This window comes from Strix aluco, chromosome 1 (genome assembly GCF_031877795.1).
Source record: "Strix aluco isolate bStrAlu1 chromosome 1, bStrAlu1.hap1, whole genome shotgun sequence".
NCBI classification, from domain to species: domain Eukaryota; kingdom Metazoa; phylum Chordata; class Aves; order Strigiformes; family Strigidae; genus Strix; species Strix aluco.
This window is the reverse complement of record NC_133931.1, coordinates 48,243,993-48,268,172: the sequence shown is the minus strand read 5'-3', so window position 1 is coordinate 48,268,172 and position 24,180 is coordinate 48,243,993. Positions and strand designations below refer to the sequence as shown.

The 24,180-nt window shown below is 41.2% G+C and overlaps 1 protein-coding gene across 1 annotated transcript in view; it reads right to left on the bottom strand.

Moving 5' to 3' along the window:
• The window catches only part of B4GALT6 (beta-1,4-galactosyltransferase 6), a 34,768-nt gene extending 12,291 nt beyond the window's left edge, over window positions 1-22,477 (bottom strand). The window contains exons 1-3 of the mRNA XM_074820310.1: window positions 21,807-22,477; window positions 4,957-5,073; window positions 4,484-4,597 (exon numbers count right to left, since the gene is read on the bottom strand). Coding sequence (XP_074676411.1) covers window positions 4,484-4,597; window positions 4,957-5,073; window positions 21,807-21,921 — 346 coding nt within the window. The 5' untranslated portion in view covers window positions 21,922-22,477. The remainder of the gene's footprint in view (window positions 1-4,483; window positions 4,598-4,956; window positions 5,074-21,806) is intronic.
• Between the last annotated feature and the right edge of the window lie 1,703 nt (window positions 22,478-24,180).

The following is a 24,180-nucleotide window of genomic DNA, read 5'->3' as shown; positions in this document are numbered from 1 at the left end:
CCCTCTAGACTGTTTAAAAAGTAGCTATAGTAAACTCTGAAATATTCGTACTATCAAAAGTACACAGGAGATGGGCAAACAGAAATCAGCAGTATTTCCCTGTCATTAGTGGGGGGCAGGAACAGGCATCCCAGTAAATATCTGGGCTTAGTATTCACTACTTCCATTACTGTCTAGCATGCTGCAGTAAAACATACTTATATAACCCGCAAAAAAGAAAGCCAAGGAAGCAGAAAGCATTCTGAAGAACAGAATCAGCAAACAAAATAATTTCAACAAATCAGATACATTCTGCAATCAATAGAGTGAAATTTAAAAATAAAGTATGATTGTTACTGAAGGAGAAATGAAGCATACACACATAAAACAGGAAATACCTGGTTATGCTGCAGTATGCAGAAAGATATTTTGACTGTAATGGATTGCCTATTAATATGAGACAATAAACTGCAATGCAATTGCACAAAAATGGCAAATCTCCTTCTGGAATACATTAACCACTGTTATATGAAAGGCAGAGAAGGTAATTACTAGTTTGTTTTGTAACCAGGGTTTTAGCCAGTTACGATGCTTCAAAAGGAAATCAAATTAGAGAAAGTCTACAGTACAAAAATCAAGAATTACAAGAACTTTAGAAAATATGCAGTCTAGAAAGGCTGAAAGTACTGGTTTATCTACAAAGGAAGAGACTGACGAAAACAAGTCTTTTGCGAGAGAGAATAATTTGGTAGATAGATGGTAACCAACTTCTTTCCAAGCATCAAGGAGGGCAAGAAGAAATCTGACTAACTTGCAGGATGGAGGGGAAAAAAAAAGAAGAAAGTAAATTCAGACTGAGCATTAGGAAAAGCTTAACTATTCAGTTGATGAAATACTAGAATATACTACTTCTGGAGACAGCAGAACTTCCTCCACTGATTAATTTTTTTAAAAAAATACAAAATAGATTTTTCTAATATCTATTTAAAATGGTTTAGGAATATTCAATGCCAGCATACTGAGGTTATGAAACTAGATCTGGCTATTTCTTATAGCTCATTAAGAGCCAGTTCTTAGACAAGCCATGAAGTGACTTGAGCAGACTGCTTAAAAATTCTTAACATGAGGGTTTTATTTCATGTAACTGAAAAAACGGATCTGCTTTCCATTTACCTCTCAGGTCAGTATTAAAATTATGCTGATTAAAAACTGTTTTGTACTGCTTCTATCTTGAAGTAGAGGTGCCTTGTTTAGCACAGCAGTGCTCAACCAGTGGCTTATAACCTGAGAGACTGAGTCACACACACAAAGATCTAGCTGGTCCTATTTTAAGAGCATATGTACTTGGGAAAAAACACGATTTTACCATACTCCTTTCATGATACAAATTTGGCAAGTCAGTGAAGAGTAGTTGACTCCTATAATAACCTTAGACTATTAAGCAGGTCAAAAGCTTTCTTCCCTGGACCTGGAGCTTTCTTCCTCAGGACCACCTGTAACATTTCATTGCATTAAATAATCTTCAGAGAAGTTTTATTTAGTTTAGAATTAAATATACAGATGGTGATTAAAAAAGTATACCTGAAAACCAAAGGGTGAGACATAAAACTCTTTGCTGAACAGTAACTTATCCAGTGAGTTATTTTCTATTAAAATTATGGTTTCTCTATTAAATTAAGCAGGACAGAATAAGTGCAAAGAGATTACCAACAACGGAAAAGAGAGCAGCAATAAGGACACCTATAGACAAATTCTGGTAGCATTGCACATAGCCAATGAGACTGATAACAAGGATGGTAGACTAGAACGCATTCCTACTCTGGCAATTTTAAATACAAATCTGCAAATAAATCTGCATCAATGATTTAAGATAACATGCTAGAAGTAGGCTGACCTACTAAGGTACCTTAGTACCTTCTAACTTGCCTCATCCCTCCATTCCTGGACAGCAGACTAATATACAAGTAGAACAGGTCACAGAAGCCAATATAGTTTTGAACTAACATGTCAGAATTCAACTGTCTGATCCCTTGAAAGTCTCATTAAAAATACTAACTTAGATGCATTTTTCAATCAGCATAACCATCATTCTTGTTTCTCCGGTTATCCAGAGTTGACATTTTTCAAAATTTTTATTTCTTTCCCAAAGTAGCTAAAACATTTACTATTGGAGTAAATTTAGTTTTATTTGTTTACCCATGCAATATTACAGAAAAGAACATCCACGTGATTTTGACAGTCAAACCCTATTTCTGGAGGAAAAGAGATTGAAATAAGGATATAATCACATGGTGGCTAATTGTTACTTGGTTTAATACAGTTTTCTACATGATTTAAGTTCATAAGCAACAGCAAGTGGTTTATACTTTTGGCTCCATGTCTGCATATTTACAATGTAAGAGACAAAGTTTAGAATTTGGAGGCATTGAAAAGAAACACAGATAGCAAGCACCGTTACTGTACTCTTCACTGGATAAACTTCTCCGTTGAGTTTTTAAAAAAGTTATAATGGAACCTAGATTAGCCTAATAAAATTTACTATTTTACTTTGAAGAAAAAATCATCAGCAATTCAGTTTGGCTGTCAGCAACATTGGTATGATATGGATCTGAACTGCTACATTAAATACTTAATTACTTGCTCACACTGAATGACAGCCCACAGCTTAAGTCAGGTGTTAGCCTAAAAGACAAAAGGTTAGCATTCTGGACAGCATCACAAATATCTTCAGAAACTATTTCAAATTTTCTCTCACAAATCAGTAGTTTATTTATTTGATTTTAAATATAGCAAGTAAAATAAACATTAGTGTAATAGATACTGCCAGATACTACTGAGTAGTCACTTCTAGTAACATTTATTTACAAAAAGTTGTTGATTCTTCTTCTCCAGTTGGTACATTCTGACACCAAATGAGACTTTTCAATTTAACTAATTAGCTATACTAATGCTACTATTAGTTCTTCACTCAAAAATATTAAGTCTGTCTACAAAACATTTACTAGAACTGAAGTAATTCCATGGATTACTGACTCAAGTCATGATTTCTTCCAAATACAGAGCATAAAAAACCATTTATACTTAATCATCCCTTGCTTCCTACAGCAACTCTGATAATGTAACAATTCCTAATACAGAGAAAAAAGCTGAAAACTCAATAACAGTCTCTAAGATGGAACTCTGTTTTAGCCAAAGGACTGCAATTTTATAAAGGTTAAATATAAGAACTGTCTCTAACAGCAAGCAATCAGTGGTGAAAGTCAAGGTAAAGCAGTCACCACCAGGAGCAATTTGTCTCTTTCTTTTCAATGTTCAGAACTCATCTCCTACATAACTCTTGGTCTTTAAAGATTGCTTCCCTACAAGCCAGAAGAAAGCAAACAATGCCCAGAATTTTCTCTGAATCTGAACAATGGCAAGTTTGCAGGAAAGGGAAATTCACATGAAAATTTACAGTCCTTAACAAGAATTTTTAAGAATATCCCCAAACAGAGCCATACTTTGTCTACAGAAAGAAGACAAAAAAAGTCATGCCAACAGCCTTTCAGCCACATTATTAAACCAGGTTAAGGATACTGAATTACATCAAGGAACTCTTCCAATCTCAGTTTGTGTAACTGCTTTAATTGTGCAATACCTGCCACATTTTTTGCTACAATTGTGAAAGACTTTCTACATACACTGGAATACCACTACCTGGGACAGCTGTGATATTACAGGTTTTATAAAAACCCAGCAAACCAAAACAGCAATGGTGCCAAAGTACTCAACTTAGTTTCTTATTTCTGCATGTCAATCTCTGCAACTAAACACTTTCAAATAAAAATAGCAGTTTAGGTTCTAGCTTAAAGATGAATAAAGTTAGGATTACCTAATCAAGTTCTATTTAATAGTTTGGGATCTTAAACATCTGGGTTTGAAAGCTTAATTTTAAAATTTCCTGAGGATCACAATTTTTTACTTCTTATGTAAGTACTAATTCCTCATTATGACAGGGCTTTAGCACTTTCTTACCTCCATCAATTCTCACTTCACTACACCATTTTGATCAATTTCCTATATATTGAGGTAACTGTGATTAGCTGATGAAGATTTGAGAACTAGTTTTTGACTCATGAATCTCTGTATTAGGAATACCATTTCCAAGAAGAAAAATTTTAACTAATCCTCAAAATGTGCAATTCTGGGTACATTTTATAAAGTTAGAGTACTCCTACATATAAATAAACCCACTTAGTATTTAATTTGTAGAAAGTAAAATTATTTGTAATCAAAATTTAAAACACATTAGGCAATTAGCAAAGAGGCCAAAAGCTTTAGTAACACAATAGTTACAGGCAAAATTCTGCTAAGCATTATTGTTCATTCTCAGATGTATTTTATTCATTATTTTCTGCTATATATCTGGACTCCTTGCAATTCTATTTTATATTAAAATAATTGTATTCTGGTTTAAGTACAATCCAATTTACTAGATAAACATTAAGGTCAGTTTAAAACTTACTCATGTAAGGCAGCTTCTCTGGACAAGCCTGGTAAGGAGAATAAGTGAAGTTTTCTGGAAGATACATTGTCGTTTGAGCAACACAGTCACTAGAATTGTTTCCTTCAGGATAATCTTAAAAAGAGGAATGGATTTTTGTAAAAACCTACGTCGTCCACTGGATTTGTAACATACCATCATGCACGTGAGAGCAATAACTTCATAAGTAACAAATTCCTAGCAGCATGATTAAAAAAACATTTTACTGCACTAAAGGAACAATAATTAAATTAAGATATCTTTGTTACAGCTCTACAAGTATTTCCTACTAAAGTGAACTGATGAACACTTAACTATTTGGCCTTCACTCCAGTTACAGAGAAGTAGGACTTGGGTCTAGGTTTTCATAATAAAGTTATGTCATTAAGGTTTGGATTTTTTTTCCCCTCCATAAAGCTCTTTTAAAAATAAAGTTAAATAAGAAATATTCTTACCTGTGCCATTCAATGTAGTATTTTTGTTAGTGTACAATCTTATCATGTGTCCTATTGTTTTTACATTTTCTCTCAGCATTATACCACGAGCTTGCACCATAAAAAGATACGTGTTTGCTGATAAAACAAAAAGCAATTTTGAATTTGAATTAAAATATTGCCAAATTATTCTAACATCCATTTATAACATGTTCAATATTTGTTACTATATCTCAATCCATAGCTAGTGAACGTTAATCTTTTGAGATGAAGATCCAGAGTGAAACCTAACAACAAAAGAATAAAATGGATTCATAATGACAGATCTATATAAAATCCCCAAATTATAAAATATCAATACACACTTCATACAACTCTTCCATTTCTCTTTAACTTACAAAAAGCAAGTGACAGTGCCAAGAAATAACTGAATTTATCAATAAAAAGGTTTTCATATGTAGATACATTTCTCATATATGCATCTATATATACATCATAGCAATATAGGACAAAAAACGTCTAGAAAATCTTTTAGTCCCAGAGAATAGTCCCCCTTTTTACTCATTAGTTAACACAACTTGCTGTCAAAATGTACTGCTGTTCATTCACTCCCAACAGCTGTTTTGCTATTCAGCTGCTACAAATTACTGACAATCTCGAAGTATTAATGTTTGATAATTATATGTGAAATATTTATTATAGGCATCAAGGATGAGTAAATCAACATTCTGAGTAATTAAGCAACTCTCTAACAACAACAGCATGAAGTATTCCTCTGTCTCAGCCTTGAACCCAAAGCCCCAAATCTAATCTCAAGACAATTCTTTGTCCTAAACAGAAGAAAGTAAATTGAAAAAGAAGCTGCATTTATGTCTGAATAAGAAAATGTCTATCCAGGACTCACAGAGCTCAAAAAATAATATAAAGGGAAAGACAAATCCCCTTTGCAGAACTCTTTTTACTCTGGGTAGCAAAGAAGGTGAACAGGATCATCTGTCACTTCACTGGTGTTAAGCATCTGTTTGACTGGCAGATATTTGGCTTGCTGTAACTAGTAACCAGTCTAACCAAAAAATGCTCTGAGACTTTGGAGGAAAGAACTAAACATACTAGAACAACAACCGATTAAGATTAATCTGGCCTAAAGATATTGAAGAAAATTAGAAAATTATCTCAGGAGCTCCACTTCATCAGACAACCCAGCACCAGTGGCATGACACAAATAACTCCAGATCAGTTAATATCTTCTTACAGCCCAACACAAAGAGACTAGAGCTAAAGAGAACCATTTATAAAGGACTGGGGCATTTCCAGAGGAAAATACAGTGACTAGTTCCACCACATTAGCAAACAATACTACTGACATCCACAGAGATACAAATACCAACATAATCTTTTAAGGAATGTTATTTGCAAACCCTGCAATAATGGTTTTGTTTCTAAAAGAATGAATGGAGGGACTCTCCTGGCTTTCAAAGAACTCCGTATTAAAACAAAGAATACTATCACTTACAAGACGGGCTCTGAACATGTCAGGTGCTATGCATGGTGTGCAAGCTCTTGGCCAGCATGACTAGCTGTTTTAGTTAACAAGAGTTTACATGTGTGCAAAAGTTACTCAGCTGCTATGATCCTGAAGTCGTCTCATGACCCCCAGCCACTAAAACAGAAACAAAACAAAAACCCACAACCTTGGCCTGATGACAAAGGTAGGAAATCCAACAAGAACGATTCTTACTGGGATCCAAGACAACAGATAACATGCAGATATTCTTACAGAAAACTTGCACAAAAACTTATCAAAGTTTTAACCCAATTCACTGTAAAGTAGCACTTTGGGGTTCCAATTATTTTCTGACATTCATAGTTTTCCATTCAAATTCTGGCTTTTTAGGGTATCTGTTTTAAACATTTCAGGGAGTTGGTACAATTCTTGAGTTCATATATGAAGATACCTACTCAACAAATCTTCTCCTTTAGGAATTGCATAAAAGCAATTTGATCTGTTCCTCCAAGAACAATTATTTACCGTCAAACAATTTTAAAATTCAAGGCTTCCCAGAAAGTAAAGCAAAGTGGATTTTTGCCTTTCAAATAGGACAAAATTTTCCTAATTAACAAAGAATTACTTTCTTGACTTTAACATCTATCAAATTGGTATCCTTCCTTCTCTTTTCCCCACATATTACTGTACAGATCTTCTCTTCAATATCTTCCTATTCCAACACTAAAAGTTCTTTCTTAATACAAATCAGTTAGTAAATACAGATTTCGGAGATAACCTCTGGAAGACTGTGTGCTATATCCTCCTTTCTAAGATGGTACCAAAAGCCAAAATCACTTGAGTTTTTAACACCACAGAACACCAGGTTTATAGAAACATAACCTTAATTCACATATATCAGGTGTGGTAGGTTGACCTGGCTGCAGGTAAGGCCCCATCCAGTTGCTTGCTCACTCCCCTGCAGTGGGATGGGGGAAAGAATCAGAAGGGCAAAAGTGATGAAAAACAAGAACAAAAACATAAACAAACCCAGCCAAATTCACCACCAGGAGACAGATGCCCTGCCAGCCCCTAAGCAACAGATACTTTGGGGGGAAAAAAAAGACACCAGTTTTATTGCTGAGCTTGACATTACTTGGCATGGAATTATCTCTTTGGTCGCTACAGGTCAGCTGAGCCAGCTGCATCCCCTCCCAACCTCTTGCCCACCCCCAGCCTACTTGCTGTATGGGACAGAGTGAGAAACACAAAATCCTTGACACTGTGCAAACACTGTGTAGCAATAGCTAAACCACTGTATTTGTCAACACTGTTGTCATCACAAATCCTTCAAGTGCCTGTATGCTAGTGCACGCCGTACGGTGTTACAACTCGGACTGGGAGCCCAGAGAGTCATAAAGGTTCTGTGATCCTCTTGGGTTAAATTAAGGTGAAACGACACCAGATGACCAGTTAAAATGTTTTCCTTGTGGTTGAAACAGCTTAAACTTGTAAAAGGATAGTAAGCAATGTGGTCTCTTATAAATCTATAAGAAAAGAAAGGAAACAAAAGAAAAAGAGAGAAAGAGTCCAGATCACCACTCCAGGTTCCAGCGTTGTCTCAAGTTGGGTAATCTTGGGTGGTGGGTGCACACACAGCAAAGTTTTCTGTCACCTTTTAAGTTCATCTTATCAGCTGATTAGCATATTAGACCAAGAAAGGCATGTATTGCACAAACTCATTTGCATGACAGACGAGGAAAAGGTGGAGCATGGGTTCTGCACATGCACTGACGGGGAATGGGATGCACCAACCCCCTCATCCAATTCAGTCAGTGGTCATGCTCTAGGGGGATGGGTGAGAAGCCAATAGGGAACTTATGGGTTAGGATTCAAGGTGACAGTATAGGAAGTGTCTGCTATAGTCCCCCTACAGTCCACCAAAACCAAGTGGATCATGCCCTCTACAGACAGAAGGAAAACAGCTTCACATTCACAGGCCCTGGTCCTCCATGGGGGACTTCAACCATGCCAATATCTGCTGGAGGGACAACACAGACTGATACAAGCAAACCAGGAGGTTCCTGGAGTGCATTGATGGTAACTTCTAACACAAGTGATAGAGGAACCAACAAGGGAAGATGCTATGCTGGACCTCATACTAACCAAGAAGGAAGGGCTCATTGCGGGTGTGAAGATCAAAGGCAGCCTTGGCTGCAGTGACCATGAGATGGTGGAGTTCAGGATCCTGGGAGCAGGAAGGAGAAGGAAAAGTAAGCTCACAGCCCTGGACTTCAAGAGAGCAGACTTTGGCCTCTTCAAAGATCTGCTCCGAAGAGTTCCATGGGATAAGGCTCTTGAAGGAAGAGGCAGGTAGGAAAGCTGGATAGTACTCAAGGATCACCACCTTCAAAAGCTCAAGAGAGGTCCATGTCAATAAATATGAACCAGGCAAAAATCCCACAAGGCCTGCATGGATGAACAAGGAGCTCCCAGCCAAACTCAAACACAAAAATGAAGCATACAGAAGATGGAAGCAAAGAGAGGTAGCCTGGGAGGAATACAGAAACAATGTCCAAGCATCCAGGGATGCAGTTAGAAAAGCTAGAGCACAAATGGAATTGAATCTGGCCAGGGATGTCAAAGACAACAAGACAAGTTTCTATTAAGTACATAGGTAACAAAAAGACTAATAGGGAAAATGTGGACTCATTGCTCAGCGAGACAGGGACATGGAAAAGGCTGCGGTACTGAATGCCACCTTTGCCTTAGTCTTTACTAGCAAGACTGGCCTTCAGGAATCCCCAGTCCCAGAGAACAGGGAGAAAGGCTGGAGTAAGGAAGATGTGCCCTTGGTGGAAGATGATCAGGTCAGGAAATACTTAAGCAAACCAGACATATGTAAGTCCACGGGCCCTGATGGGATATACCCATGAGTATTGAAGGAGCTGACAGATGTCATTGCGAGGCCACTCTTGACAATCTTTGATCAATCATGGCAACTGGGAGAAGTGCCTGAGGACTGAAGGAAATAAAACGTCACTCCTTATCTTCAAGAAAGATGACCCAGGGAACTAAAGGCCACTCACCTTCACCTCAACCCCTGGGAAGGTGATGGAGCAGCTAATCCTGGAAACCATTTTTGAGGTACATGAACAACAAGAAAATCATCAGGAGTAGTCAGCATAGCTTCACCAAGGTAAAGTCATGCTTGACCAACTTGAGAAACTTATATAACAAAATAAGTGGCCTGGTAGATAAGGAGAGAGTAGTGGACGTTGTCTATCAGGACTTCAGTAAGGACTTTCACACTGTATCCCCTAAGATCCTTGTAGACAAGCTGTTCATGTACAGGCTGGATGAGCAAACAAGTGAGGTGGATCAAAAACTGTCTGACTGGGCCTGAAGGGCAAGGATCAGTGGCATGAAGTCTAGTTGGAGGCCAGTGACTAATGGTGTACCCCAGGGGTCAATATTGGGTCCAGTCCTGTTTAACATCTTCATTAGTGATATGGATGATGGGGTAGAGTGTACCCTCAGAAAGTTTGCTTATGATACAAAACCAGGGTAAGTTATGCCAGAGGGCTGTGCTGCCATCCAGAAGGACCTCAACAGGCTGGAGAAATGGGCTGACAGGAACCTCATGAATTTCAACAAGGAGGAGTGCAAAGTTCTGCACCTGGGGCAGAACAACCCCATGCACCAATATGTGCTGGGGGCAGCCCAGTTGGAAAGCAGCTTGGCAGAGAGAGAAGGCCCTCGGGGTCCTGGTGGACACTAAATTGAGCATAAGCCAGCAATGTGCCACTGCTGCAAAGGCGGCAAATGGCATCCTGGGCTGCATTAGGACAAATGTTGCCAGCAGGTCGAGGTGATCCTTCCCAGCCCTCACTCAGCACTGGTGAAACCACACCTGGAGGACTGTGTCCAGTTCTGGGCTCCACAGTAGAACAGAGATGTGGACATATTTGAAAGACTCCAACAAAGGGCATGAAGATGATGAAGGGACTAGAGCATCTCTCCTATGAGGAAAGGCTGAGAGACCTGGGACTGCTCAGCCTGGAGAAGAGAAGGTGCAGGGGGATCTTATTAATGTATGTAAAGGGTAGGTGTATATCTATAAAATGCATATGAAGGAAGTGTGCAAAGAAGACAGAGCCAGGCTTTTTTTTCAGTGGTGCCCAGTGACAGGTCCAGAGGCAATGGGCACAAGCTGAAACACAGGAGGTCCCACGTGAAGACCATGAAACACTTCTTTACCGTGAGGGTGACCCAGCACCGGCACAGGTTGCCCATGGAGGTTGTGGAGTCTCTATCCTCAGAGATACTCTAAAGCCATCTGAACACAGCCCTGGGCAATGGGCTCCAGCTGACTCTGCTTAAGCAGGGGGGTTGAACAGATGACCTTTATAGGTCCCATCCAATCTCATCTATTCTGTGATTTCCTTCCACTATTGTCTTTCTGTGTTTGTACCAACCACCTCTTCTGTCACAGTGCAAGGCAATGCACAAACCAGGAAGGCAAAATTTCACATTTAACCAAAGAAAACATCTAACAATGTAATCACCTAGAAGTAGTTTTATTCATATTCTCCTTATACATGGTGCCTAGTAAGTAAGAAAGAAACAGCACTTCTGATTCAAGAAACATATATAATCCAGACTGTCACATCATTTATGAGGTAAGCAAATGGGAAGTACAGCGTAGGATATAAAACAACACACCCATACAGGACACCTTGGAATAAATACCATACTCAGTGTTCCACCTAAAGCAACTGCAGTGTGAGCATTAGCTCATACCTAATTCAGATTAAATTTTCACTAGTAATTGATCCAGATCTGTATCAGCAATCATGGACACACAGCCACACATCATCAAAAGTCCTGGTTTCAGGGCATTATTTAAAACTCATTCTGATAAAGCACATTACAGCATTAAAGGGATCATCCTGTATTTCAGAGATGTTAAAAATATCAGATGGATCATTTTTTGTCTCCCGTTTTTATAGCTCACTAGTTATTAATAGTTTTATGTGTTAGACTGAAAACAAGAGCATTGTGAGGGGGAATGCATTAATTCTTAAAATATAAAAACATCTGTTAAAATGGCTCAATGTTTTACATCAGGTAGCTTCCTGTTATTTAAATATTCAACCGAGGACAATTTACACCTTTTTTTAAAGAAAAAAACATTCACACATCACTCTCCATTAGGGAATCAAGCTCCTTCCAAGCACTACACCAAAAATTAAAGCACTCCTCACAATACTGCATTAGTTTATCATCCCTTAGCTTCACAGAAAAAGCACAAAACACAGTTTTGCATAGAAACTTAGTAGTTTATCATGCTGTACACACACACACCAAAGGAAAGCTAAAACAATGTGCCATGCACTTAGAAGCAATCAACATAGTAAAGTATACAACAGAACAACTGAAGTTAAACTGGATCAATGACTAACATTCTGAAGAACAGTAGGAAGTCAGAACTGTGATTATTTTAACAAGATAGTCAGAAAAGCATTAATTAGATTACAAACTACGATTTCTTAAATACCAAAGAAGAAAAGATGAACAGACTTGGAGATCACAAATTTCATTTAGAAATGAAGTTTTTTATCATACAAAAAAACCTTAAAACACAAAAACGCTCAATAAAAAAAGCCTTATCTCAAGAACACTTTCAAAGCAATTAGCAAAAAAAGTAAACAACCCCCATACTTAAAAAGTGAGAAGATGATCATCAGAGCAGCTGTAGCAACATTATACACTGATCTTCTGGGGGAAAAAAAAAAGAAGTACTGAAAAGCTCAGACAAGAGAGACACTTCCTAGAGAATCCAGGGATGCTGCAAAATTCAAATGCAATAAACACAGCTTTACAGAAAATAGGTCTCATCAAATGACCACTGCCCCTAAAGTTACTCATTTGCTAGTCAACACCTGATTTCACTGGACTTCTGAAAAGCACATTCAACACATCGCATAAAAACCGACAGGGATTTGAATGGGTTAACAGAAAGTTCTCCACTAGTAATTGTAGATGGGGAATCACCTCAGGGGGACATTTCTAGAACAAGTCCCACATGGATCTCTTCTCATCTCAAGGTTATATGGTATTATTCTCAGCAATACTAGAGTTATAAATACACTATTGGCAGAATTCATGCATGGCAAATTAACACAAACGTGTTCAAGATTAAATTCTACAAACTAATCTAAATATACAGTAAGTAGAGCTCAGCTGAAGACTGTTTCTAAAACATCACAGTCACAATTCTAGGAGCTAGGAATATTTTCCACAACTACAGGATAGGGACCTTAGTCTGTAAAACAGATTCAGTAAACAATTATGCAGTGAAGGATGATACCCAAAGTAACATAAGACTGCTGTACACTGGGTCCTATTCACAAACTGAAATTTACAGTAAACAGATAAATCCTATAGTAAGTGTTCAACTCCAAAGGATTTTATTTATTTTTACACACTTGTCAGAAGTTGGTTTTAAACATATGCAACAACCAGAAAAAAGCTAAAAATTGTATGCCTTGAAACATATTTTTTACTTGATTTGTTGTTGAATATTTAATACCAATTTTGCACTTTTTTTAATTTAACAATAAATCCAAACTTATTTCATAGGGATGGTGAGACTGCATTTGAGTCTGCGTATGTATACCTCCTTGTAAGAAAAATATATTAGAAAGATACAGATCAACTCAATCTACTGAAAACACCAAAAACTATCCATGTTTCTGGCGGCTAACAGTGATCATTCATATGATACAGATGGACGAATCTGTATTGGCTACAACAGAAAGGCTTCAAAATTGCTTTTAGTGGTGGTGTTTTTTCAATACTCCAGAATCTCTGTATACTCACTGCTACAGAGGACATGACAAATGGATGAGTCCTCTGACTGCAAGCCTGAGGAATTGAATAAATGTCATTTCACTGTTTATTGAAGCCAGTAAAAGAGGAAATCTCATTGACAAGTCTCCATTTATGGGTGAAAAAAACAACATTTAAATAAAAATTTATTTCTCTAGCAATATTTTTAAGCATGATAAATGATACAATGTTCAGTACAATTTCTAACACATTTGATATTAGTCTGTCCTCCAATCTCAGGCTGTTAGTTGATCATATAGCAATAATTCAATAGCTAATTTTGCAACAGTATCCTACAGAAATTTAAAAATCAGTATTGCTGTAACCAGCAACAATACAACTCCACTCAAGACAGATTCAATCAGGAAAGTAAATATTTTTCCTTGAATTTCTACTATTTTAGCAAAATTCAACTCCAACTTTAAAACTCATAATTAAATTTCATTAAGACATTTGTTCAGTGAAGACTGTTCTAGGCAGGCTGACTTTGGACATCAACAATTAAATGGTTTTATAGTGACATTTTAAGCCTAAGCCTTGCCAACTCTTCAAGAATTTTGTTTTAATGAGTTCAGTTACTGAGAAAAATAGAAAACTGTAGTATCTGTAAATCAAATATTCTAAGTATCATTAAATAAAAAAGAATACATGCACAATAAAGCAATGGTAAAAGACAACTGCAAATTTAAGAAAGCGAACTGAGCACTGGGGTTACCCTGCAAAAAAGTATCGTTTATATCTGAAAGTCCTCTGCACTGTATTCACAAGAATCTAGCACTGGATCCCACACAATGCACAATCATTGCATGCTGCTCCCCATAATACCAATGCATAATATGAATACAAAGAATTACCCAAAAGTAGAAAAGCAAGCAGAGATAGTCACTTGTAGAAACAGTGTTATTAATGAAATGCCAGCAGATAAACTATCTTTCACCACAGACAGATGTGGAAATGGTTAGAGCTTTGGCCATGACAGTAAAGCACCAGAGTTCAAATAAATGTTTCCCGGGCATACAGTTTCTCCTCCTCAACAGATGAGAAGAACACATTCACATTACTGGCTGGCTTAAGTGAAAATTCATTTCATGTGAGGTCTCATAATTACTTTGTCCTTGTGAACTTAGCTGCACACCATAAGCGCTTATATTTTTTTCCCCTTTTCCAACTAAGAGCAACACCACAAAATGAATACTCCACGAAATCTTATGCAGGCAAGTTTGCTGACTAATAACTAAGTATACCTAAGGGCCTTAGGAAAACTCAGATAAAGATGCAAAACAACTGATTCTGACAGAAAAATATGCATGTTTAGTCAAAGCTTATCTGTTGATAAATTGAAAGACAGTCATGTATGTCTGCACTGCAATAATTTATTCAGCATCAGGTGCTAGGAACAACTGTGCTGGGCCAACACCATGGAAAAATCTTTGCACCTCCCAGAATAAGGCAGAAGACTTACTCATGAAACTGCCTCAGTTCATAATAAGCTCAAGCCATTAGTCAGAATGCCAAGGAACTTCTGATCACTGGAAATCAGTGATCAAGAAGAAGAATGTGTAAGTCTCATACTCCTCTTTGCACAAGAGGGAAGACTCTATTTAGCAGAAAATTTATTAAATATTTTCTGTTAAATGGTTTGGTTGTAATTCATGGAACTAAAGTGAAAAACTACAATGTGAGCTAGAAAAAGACCACTGCAGCTAATGAAATTACAGAATTACAGAATCGTCTAGGTTGGAAAAAGACCTTGAAGATCATCCAGTCCAACCATTAACCTAACATTGACAGTTCCCAACTACACCATATCCCTCAGCGCTATGTCAACCCAACTCTTAAACACCTCCAGGGATGGGGACTCCACCACCTCACTGGGCAGCCCATTCCAATGCCTAACAACCCGTTCTGTAAATAAATACTTCCTAATATCCAGTCTAAACCTTCCCTGGCACAACTTGAGGCCATTACCTCTTGTCCTATCGCTTGTTACTTCGTTAAAGAGACTCATACCCAGCTCTCTGCAACCTCCTTTCAGGTAGCTGTAGAGGGCGATGAGGTCTCCCCTCAGCCTCCTCTTCTCCAGACTAAACAACCCCAGTTCCCTCAGCCGCTCCTCGTACGACACGTGCTCCAGACCCTTCACCAGCTTCGTTGCCCTTCTCTGGACACGCTCGAGTAATTCAATGTCCTTTTAGTAGTGAGGGGCCCAAAACTGAACACAGTAATCGAGGTGTGGTCTCACCAGTGCCGAGTACAGGGACAAGATCACTTCCCTGTCCCTGCTGGCCACACTATTTCTGATAGAAGCCAGGATGCCATTGGCCTTCTTGGCCACCTGGGCACACTGCCGGCTCATGTTCAGCCGGCTGTCAATCAATACCCCCAGGTCCCTCTCTGACTGGCAGCTCTCCAGCCACTCCTGCCCAAGCCTGTAGCGCTGCTGGGGGTTGTTGTGGCCCAAGTGCAGCACCCGGCATTTGGCCTTATTGAAACTCCTACAGTTGGCCTCAGCCCATCGCTCCAGCCTGTCCAGATCTCTCTGCAGAGCCTCCCTACCCTCGAGCAGATCAACACTCCCACCCAACTTGGTGTCATCTGCAAACTTACTGAGGGTGCACTCGATCCCCTTGTCTAGATCATCAATAAAGATGTTAAACAGGAGTGGCCCGAAAACCGAGCCCTGGGGGACACACTTGTGACCACTTGCCTCCAAATGAAGCCTGTAGTAACAGGTGAACCTTAGTAAAATAATATAGCTGAAAATAGCTCCCAAACAACAACCAGGTCTGTAGTACAGACATTTCCCTGCAGAAATTATGAAACAAAGGGATAGACAAGTTTCATTCACTCAAGAAGCTTGTAAGAGACCCATGAGAACAATTCCCTAGGAAAGGAGTAAAAGAAGGCAATAGCAGTAAAAAAACTATGAACATCGACCACATCCTGCAGAAACCATCAGCCTTTTATCATATGGTATTTCCACACAGCACCAAAGGAGGGGAGTAACACAGGATTTTTGTTTTAAACAGGCTAGTTGTATTATTCCTATTTCAGTGCAGCCCTTTAGCTGCAATAAACCTACTGCCTTGAAAATATACGCTCGATTACAAAACCCTCAGACAAGGTACTACCATCCATGTAACATCGTGGCAAACAACAGTATGCTGCCCTGTATTAGCAACAGCATAATCAGCAGATCAATAGGAGCAACTTTTCGCCACTCAGCAATTTGTGAAACCATATTTGGGGTACTGTGTCCAGTTTGGGGATCCCAGTAAGAGACAGACATTAACATACTAGAACAAGCCCTGAGGAAAGCTTCCAAAATGGAGTATATGATGTCTGAGTAGAAACTGAAAGAAATGGGTTTGCTCAGTCTTAAGTAGGAATGGCTAAGGGAAGGATAAATTTTTTTGCTGTCTTCAGCTACATAGTAGAAATGTATAAGGAAGATTAAATTGAACACTTGGAGGTACACAGAGAAAAGATACAAAGCAATGAACACAAGGTGCAAGTGGGAAATTACAATTACATATTACAGTTTTCTCACAGTTGTCAAACACTGGAACACATTTGCCAGAGAGACTGCAGAATCTCCATCCCTGGACTACCTCAAAACTCAACTGGACATGGCCCTGGGCAATCCGATCTAGTAGGATCTGCTTTCAGCAGGAGTTTGGATCAGATGACTTCCAGAGGTCCCTGCCAATTTAATTACTCTATGATCAACCAGCAAGTCCTTAGAAATACCACAACTACCAGGCATGCCAGGAACAAAAAAACATTAGCACAAAGGCTGTGCCCATATCTATGGGCTCAGCACCTGGCAACCATTTATGTTGCTGATAGCATTTTCAGCTCTTTCCTCCATTTCTACACAAGTTCAAAAAAAAGTGATAGCGTCCTTTCCTATTAGGAAAATTATTTCCTAATAACAGAACAGGAAATAGATTGATATCAAAGTATGATGTTTCAAAGTTCCTCCTAGCCTGCACAGCTGCCCTTTGGTTAGGATTGCTAGAGAAGTAGTAAAGTTTTAGTAAGAGAAGCAGAAGACCAGAAGAGAGAAAACAGTAGCATTTTTTTTCCTCCTCAATCTCATTCCACTGTTCAGGATTTCTAGTTACTGATGTCAAAGACAGACTGCATCTTCCCTAATCACTGCACTGTCCCATAACCAGTTCTTATGAGAACTACAAAGGTCATCATGTCCAAGCTGGCCAAGTTAGACTGCAACTGACTACAGTATTGGGAGCTCTAAGGTACTCTTCCACCCAACCTGGTACAGGTTCTCTGATGGAGTCAGACAAAAAGGAATAGCCCAGAGATGAATAAGAGATAATTTTCTGAGACCAGTTATGTTGTCCAATAGGATTTCAGTAATGATGCTGATGGAAAATGGGAAAAGCAAAGTTAAAAAATTCTCTGACAATACTCAGATTGGCTCGGCAGTGAAATAAGATCAGCAAATGCCCTCTCTTGTTCACCACTGCCTTGCTACTTTGTCTTACTCTCCTCATCTTTGGATCCTTTCCATGACATAAACTTCAACCTAAGTAAACATTCTGAACAGCTGTCAGCACCAGACATCGACTATCCAAGTCCCTTTTATCAGTACTGTTACCTACAACACTAAAAAAGAACATATTGGTGCCAGAGATCCCTGCTCTCAGCTAGCTTCTTCAGTCTCTAACTGCAGTATACAGGGATATTTGAAACTTCCAGTGAAGTTTCAGAATCACAGGCCATCTTCATTGACGAATTCAGCAACTTCAGTTTGTATCTTTTAATTTCACGTACCAGAGAAGGAGCACCACATGTGGTACTGTCAAAAAAGTGGTCTTTCTGGAGAAGTAGCACCTCTTTATCTGCTTCCATCAAATACCTGAGCCATAGAAGTATAATTTGAACATTTAAATGAGATTTTTTTAAATTTTAAACATTTAAAATGTTTTCTACCATTTTACCTTGCCATCCTATTCCTCTAGGTTTTGCTTCAAAGCATCACCTCAATTAAACAGGGAAAATGAAAACCTGAAAAATAGTTGTCTTCTCTAGTCAGCAGTTCAAAATCCATCTGCTTCTGTGCTTGAGATCCTCTGACTATCACAGGACCACCAGGTTGCTGAAGCAGGGTTACAGTCATGTCTACCTCATCCCATCTTCTGTTCTTACAGAAGAGGGGAAGGAGGCACATGAACAACCCCAACATAGCGTATGAATTCTTCTCAACCACATAAAACCTGTATTTTTATATTATGTGGAAAATTGTATGTCTTAGTCTCAAAACGCTGTTCTGTGTCTGAAAACCTGAAATTTAAATGCTTTTCCTCTCCTCATTCTGAAATACATGAGATAACAAAAAGTTTCTATTTCCCAAAGAACTAACCTTCTGAGAGGCCTCTACAAAAAAAAAAAAGTGATATACAAGTAATTATTGTGCAAATAAAAACATTTAAATGTTAAACAGGAATAATTAAAGACCTTAAGTAATTAAGATTTTTCCCTCTAAACAAATTGTCAGTATTCCAAATTGACCCAAACTGCATTTGTCATAAAATCTGCAATTTTGCTAAAAAATGCAGTAACTCCATTTTCTAATTAGCGTGAAGGACAAAGGGAACGAGATGACCTCTTTGAGAATTCTCCCAGTGTTAAGGGCTTACTTGTGCAGACATCTCCTCCCTTTGATAAGCCATGAACTGCTTGCTAGGAGGGAATTCCACTCTATCAGCCCTTAAGAATTCAAATTTTCACTCATCTTTGACATCTCAGGAAGCTGTTCTAGTACATAACCCACTTATTTTTGCCCTGCTACCTTCCAGTACACTGCTGCTGCTCCATAAAACATTTGGCAGTCTAACTTCTCCCTCTCTTTTCAGTTCCTCTGACCATCAGGAAGAACTAGGAGCAGCTCCAGTTCCCTACAACACAGAACTTTTCTCCTCTCTGCCACTGCACCTTGTAGCTTGCTGAGGAAGGAAGTGTTCTGATGAACCAAAACATCTTCACTAAAATGTATCTGTACACATAAATTATGACAGATCCCAACCACTTATGACTTAACTGCAGAATATATATCATGAAAAGCTGCTAACAGGTAAGGTGGCTGAACTTCCATCTTAAACCCTCCTCCTCTGCTCACACACAATCAGTTTTGACCTAGATATACCCATTTCATCACACTCAGTGGAAAGGAGCAAGCACACTGGAATATTCTATTCTTCTATCACAATATGCAGATGGCTTGAGCATACAGCATAGGATTATCAGATGAATCATCTGCCTATAGACTTGGGGGATGGGGTGTTACTGGGTTTTTTTAAAATCTTCCATTCTTACAACTTACATTTTCCCCATGAATGCTGCCAGGATGCGGGTTGCTTTCAAGATATTTGACCTTCTTTCTCTCCATTCTACACAGTAACATTTCCAGGAGCAAATTCCTGGGAAATCATCATCACATCTGCAAACTGACAGGCTGAGATTACTAGTGTAAAACTTTCCTATTTCCCCTTCCTTTACCATTTTCTGTGTTCCCTCCCCCTGTAAGACCAGCACAGCATCGTAGCATTCCAAACTGGATCCAAGAAGAGGCACAAAGAATAACTCCAGTATTGCAGGGTTTTGATTTGTTTGAACTGGATGAGTTTACAGCACAACTGCATACAGAGTTAGGGCACCACACCATTGATCAGTGGCCAGAAAGGGCTATAATTTCACAAACTTGTATAACTACTGAAGATTTTTCTATTGTTAAACCACAGCTCAAAAGGTCTAACTGCAGTACATATGTCTGAGATAGCAAGAAAGACCAGTCTATGATTTTTTTCCTTAAGGTTGATCACACCTAAATAACCTACACCACAAACACTTTTGGTGCAAAGCAGTGATTTCATTTCACTCCTGGTACAAAGGAAACTGAACAGACATGTAAACGCCAATAGCTGAGCAGCAAGATGAAGTCAGGAAAGAAAAGTCTCATCACTACAGGCTCCAGTTCTGAACAAGGTACTGCATAAGCCTTGTTTAGTAAGAAGATGTATTTCTAAGAAGATATCCGTTGAAGAAGAAACATTTAAATAATGAAGTAAAACTCCAGCTGCATATATTATGCAAGATGTTAACAAAGATGCGGAAACTGTATTTTGCTTTCTAAATCATACACCAACTGCTTGTAATTTAAGTCTACTCTGACATTACACTAGCATCTCATAGAACTAAGATGTCTAAATGGACCCTAGCAGCATCGTTCTCTCACTTAGAAAACTAAACTACATCCCTTTCAGCAGGGAAACACTGATGGACATAAAACTCAAGAACTCCAACTCATGATATATTCCCCCAATACTTTTTTATATTTATTTGAACTCTAATAGTAATTGAGAGACACGTCAATATTGTATGAAGTGCTCGAGGTATAGGAGAAGCAATTGCACCCTGAAAGGGTTTACAAATCAAATAAAAAATTGTGAACAAGAGGAAGCTGAACAGCATAAAAACACAAGTCAACACGAAACAATTCCTGCAGATTCGGTAGTCAAATCAATGTTGACATTTTGTAGTAATGAGGAAGAAGTTTTAAGCACTGAGGACAAAGAGTGAGATGGTTTTACAGGTATGTAGGTAGCACCTGATAAGCAAGGAGAAGTGCAGGAAAAAGTGGTAATGCTCCCTGGAAAAAAAGGAAAACATTGCCTAGCCAACAGACACCCAACATAGTGAAACATCACAGAGCACCATACAGGATATCGCTGGCCTTAGCTCAGGGGTAAACCTAAGCACTTCTGAAAGGCTTATCAGGTGAGAAAAAGCCTGATGGTCTCCCAGAAACAGCAGAAGAGTGAACTAAGAAAAACCGCAGGTTTTTTTGTCTGACCCAGACTTGCAGAGTTATTTTACGTAGCTTTTCTTAAACTGCCTCCCCTCTGAAGTGATTCTTTCAGAAGTGGAAGTGAACAAACTGTAAAGCCTGTGAAGAGAGAACCCATTGACAGAAGTAAACAACAAATATTCACATTAGCTCTTAATTTCTGATCACACGTGCTTTATTATTGATGCAGTTACTAACGATTTAAAGATGAATGCAATCAAGTGACTCCAGCAGGCAGTTCTGCAGTTCTTTGCTGGCTTCTACCGTTAATTTGTAACATGATGAAACGGTGAGATGCTTTTTTGCCTCACTTTTCCGGCCTGGGAAGCAAGAACAGCATTTACCTACCTCGCGATGGCAGATGAATCTTCTAGAGCGTTTGAAACCGACAGAACAAAGATGCGAGATTAACACACGTTACCGACGGCCCTCGTCAGGCGCCCTGACCCCCTCCCTCGGCAGAGGGGTCCGCGTTTCCACACCCGAGACGCCCCTCGCCCGCCGCCGCCCGTGCCCTACCCGCCAGGCCGGGGGAGGTGGGTGAGCCCCACCGAGGGGGCCGCGGCCCCTCCCGCCCCCCTTCACCCCCCCTCCGCCCCGAGGGGGCGGTTCCCGACTCACCGATCCCGGGGGCCACATAGATGAAGTAGAGGCAGGAGGAGGAGAAGGAGAAAAAGAAGATGAAGGCGAGCATGGAGCGATTGGAGACCCGCAGCACCTTTCGGAGCAGTGGCATCCTCCCTCCGCGCCGGCGGCCGGCCGTCCGCTCAATCCCGGCGAGCCGCGGCGGCGCTTCCCAGAGGGGGACGGCCCGCTCCTCCCATGGACCGGGCAGCGAGGAGGTGACGAGGGGGCTCCGCTCGCCCCCTCCCTCCGCCCCGCCGCCTCCCCGGGAGCGGACGGGCGGGTGGGGGCCGCAGGGGCAGCGCCACGGATCGAGGAGGAGGAGGAAGAGGAAGAGGGCGGGCGGGCGGCAGCGGTTTGTGGCCGGTCCGGCTGCCCCCCTGGCGGGGCCGGCCTTCCTTCGCGCTGCGCCTCCGGGCGGGCTGAACCCACCGGCGCTGCTCGCAGGTGGCGGCCGGCGCGGGGAGGGGCCCCTAGCGCTGCCGTGGGGCTCGGGGAACGTTCCCGCCGCTGCTCATGCCGCCAGGCGCCGCGGCCGCCCGCTCTCCCCTCACAAGCAGCGGCGGCGGCGGCGGCAGCGGCGGCGGCAGCAGCAGCATCCCCGCTGCCGGCGGGCAGTCACCTCGGCGCCCGGCCCCGCCGCTCCCACCTCCTCCCGCAACCGGCGGGGAGCGCGCTGCAGCCGCACGGCGCGGCCCGGCCCCGCCCCGCCCCGCCGAGACCCGGCTACTGCGGCGGTTGGAGCGTGCGCGAGCCCCGGCGCAGCGGCGGCGGCAGCAGCGGACTGCAGAACTGCGGCGGGCGGGCGCGCGCCCGCCCCGCGCTCCGGCGGAGGGGGCCGGGGGGCGGCCGGCGGGGCTGCCGCTCCACTGCGGCGGGCGGGCGGGCGAGCGGGCGCGCGCCGCCCCGCGCTCCGAGCCAATGGGAGGCCGGGGAGAAGCGAGTCCACTCTCCCGATTGGCTGGCGGGTGGACGAGCGTCGGTATCACCGGGGCGGGGGAGGGGAGCGGCGCGAGGTTGCCCGGGTCCTCCGGGGTCCCGCGGCCCTCACGTGAGGGCGGGGCGGGAAGAGGCGTTGGGGAGAAGTGAGGAGGGCCCGGTGTGCTGCGCCCCTCTCAGGCGCTCCGATTGTGCCCGGCCGCTAGGCGGGGGACACCTTTATGGAGCCCTGCCACCTCGGCCTTTGGCGGGACACGGCGGGGAAGGGCCGTGTCCCGCCGGGGGGGCTGCGCCGCCGGGCCTACGCCACCCGTGCCCCCTTTTCAGCGGTGGTGCTGCCCCTCTCTTCCTCTTCGCAGCCGGTACTGCCCCTCTGCCGAGCGCAGCCACGGGCGGATCTCGTCATACTTGAGCTGCTTTTAGTGCAGAACAGTTGGAAATGGGAGTCAGGGCTGGCAGACCCAACAGTTCTCCACACTGCCCGAAGATTTGGCTACACTTGCGCTTTCAAATTTGCTGAATTCATACGTGATAATTTAGACGCTCCATTAGTCGTTTTCTCTTAAGCCCATTGCACGAAAAAGGTATTTTAAAAGTCGGTAATACAAGCGTCTCATCAGGTAGCTGTTTTTTCTTGCTTCAGCAACTAACCTTGGTTATCACAAGTTGCTAGGTGATAGGGCCAAGTCAGTGATGTCTCCATTCCTCTGCAAAATGCTGTCAGCGATGGGAAGATGTGTGCCAGGGGGCTGGCAGCTGGCCAGGATGAGTCTAAGTGCACCTGAGATGGCAGCAGGATCCGGTTGCGTAAGAATCCTGGTCTCTCTTGCTAACGTGTGTTGAGTTTATTCAGACATACATAGGGTAAAAAGAATGGAGAAACAGAACTGCTCCCCTCACCCCTTCCCCAAATACAATTTCGTCTCAGTCACTATACTTGCACCATGGGTTTTATGCAATAGGCTTTATTGATAACTTCATTTTGTTTCAGTAATAACTGAGACAAGTTATTTTGTTCACCCAGCACAGCTCATGGTCAAGTAGAGTTTATCCTTTAGGCTGAGGGGATGGACCTCATCACTTCCTTCACTTCAGTCACAAGGCAAACAGCTTCCAAACACTCTGCAGCTTTCTGTATCAGTACTTTTGTATCATAAATGTAAAAAGTCTAAGTCAGTTGACGTGTAAACATCAGAGCTAGAAATAGAAAATTATTGGTTAATCAGTGAAGTAGTGATCCAAGTAAGTGATACTAATAACAAAACCACAGGTTTACTTAAAAGATCTTTTACTTAAACAGTCCAAAAGAGCTTACTCTAGCCTCCAGCCTTGCTAGATATTGAACAGGAACATTTCTATGTACAGTAGATTATGGTACACACAACAACGATCTATAGCCACATCATGGAATTTCCTGATTGTCACTTTGATG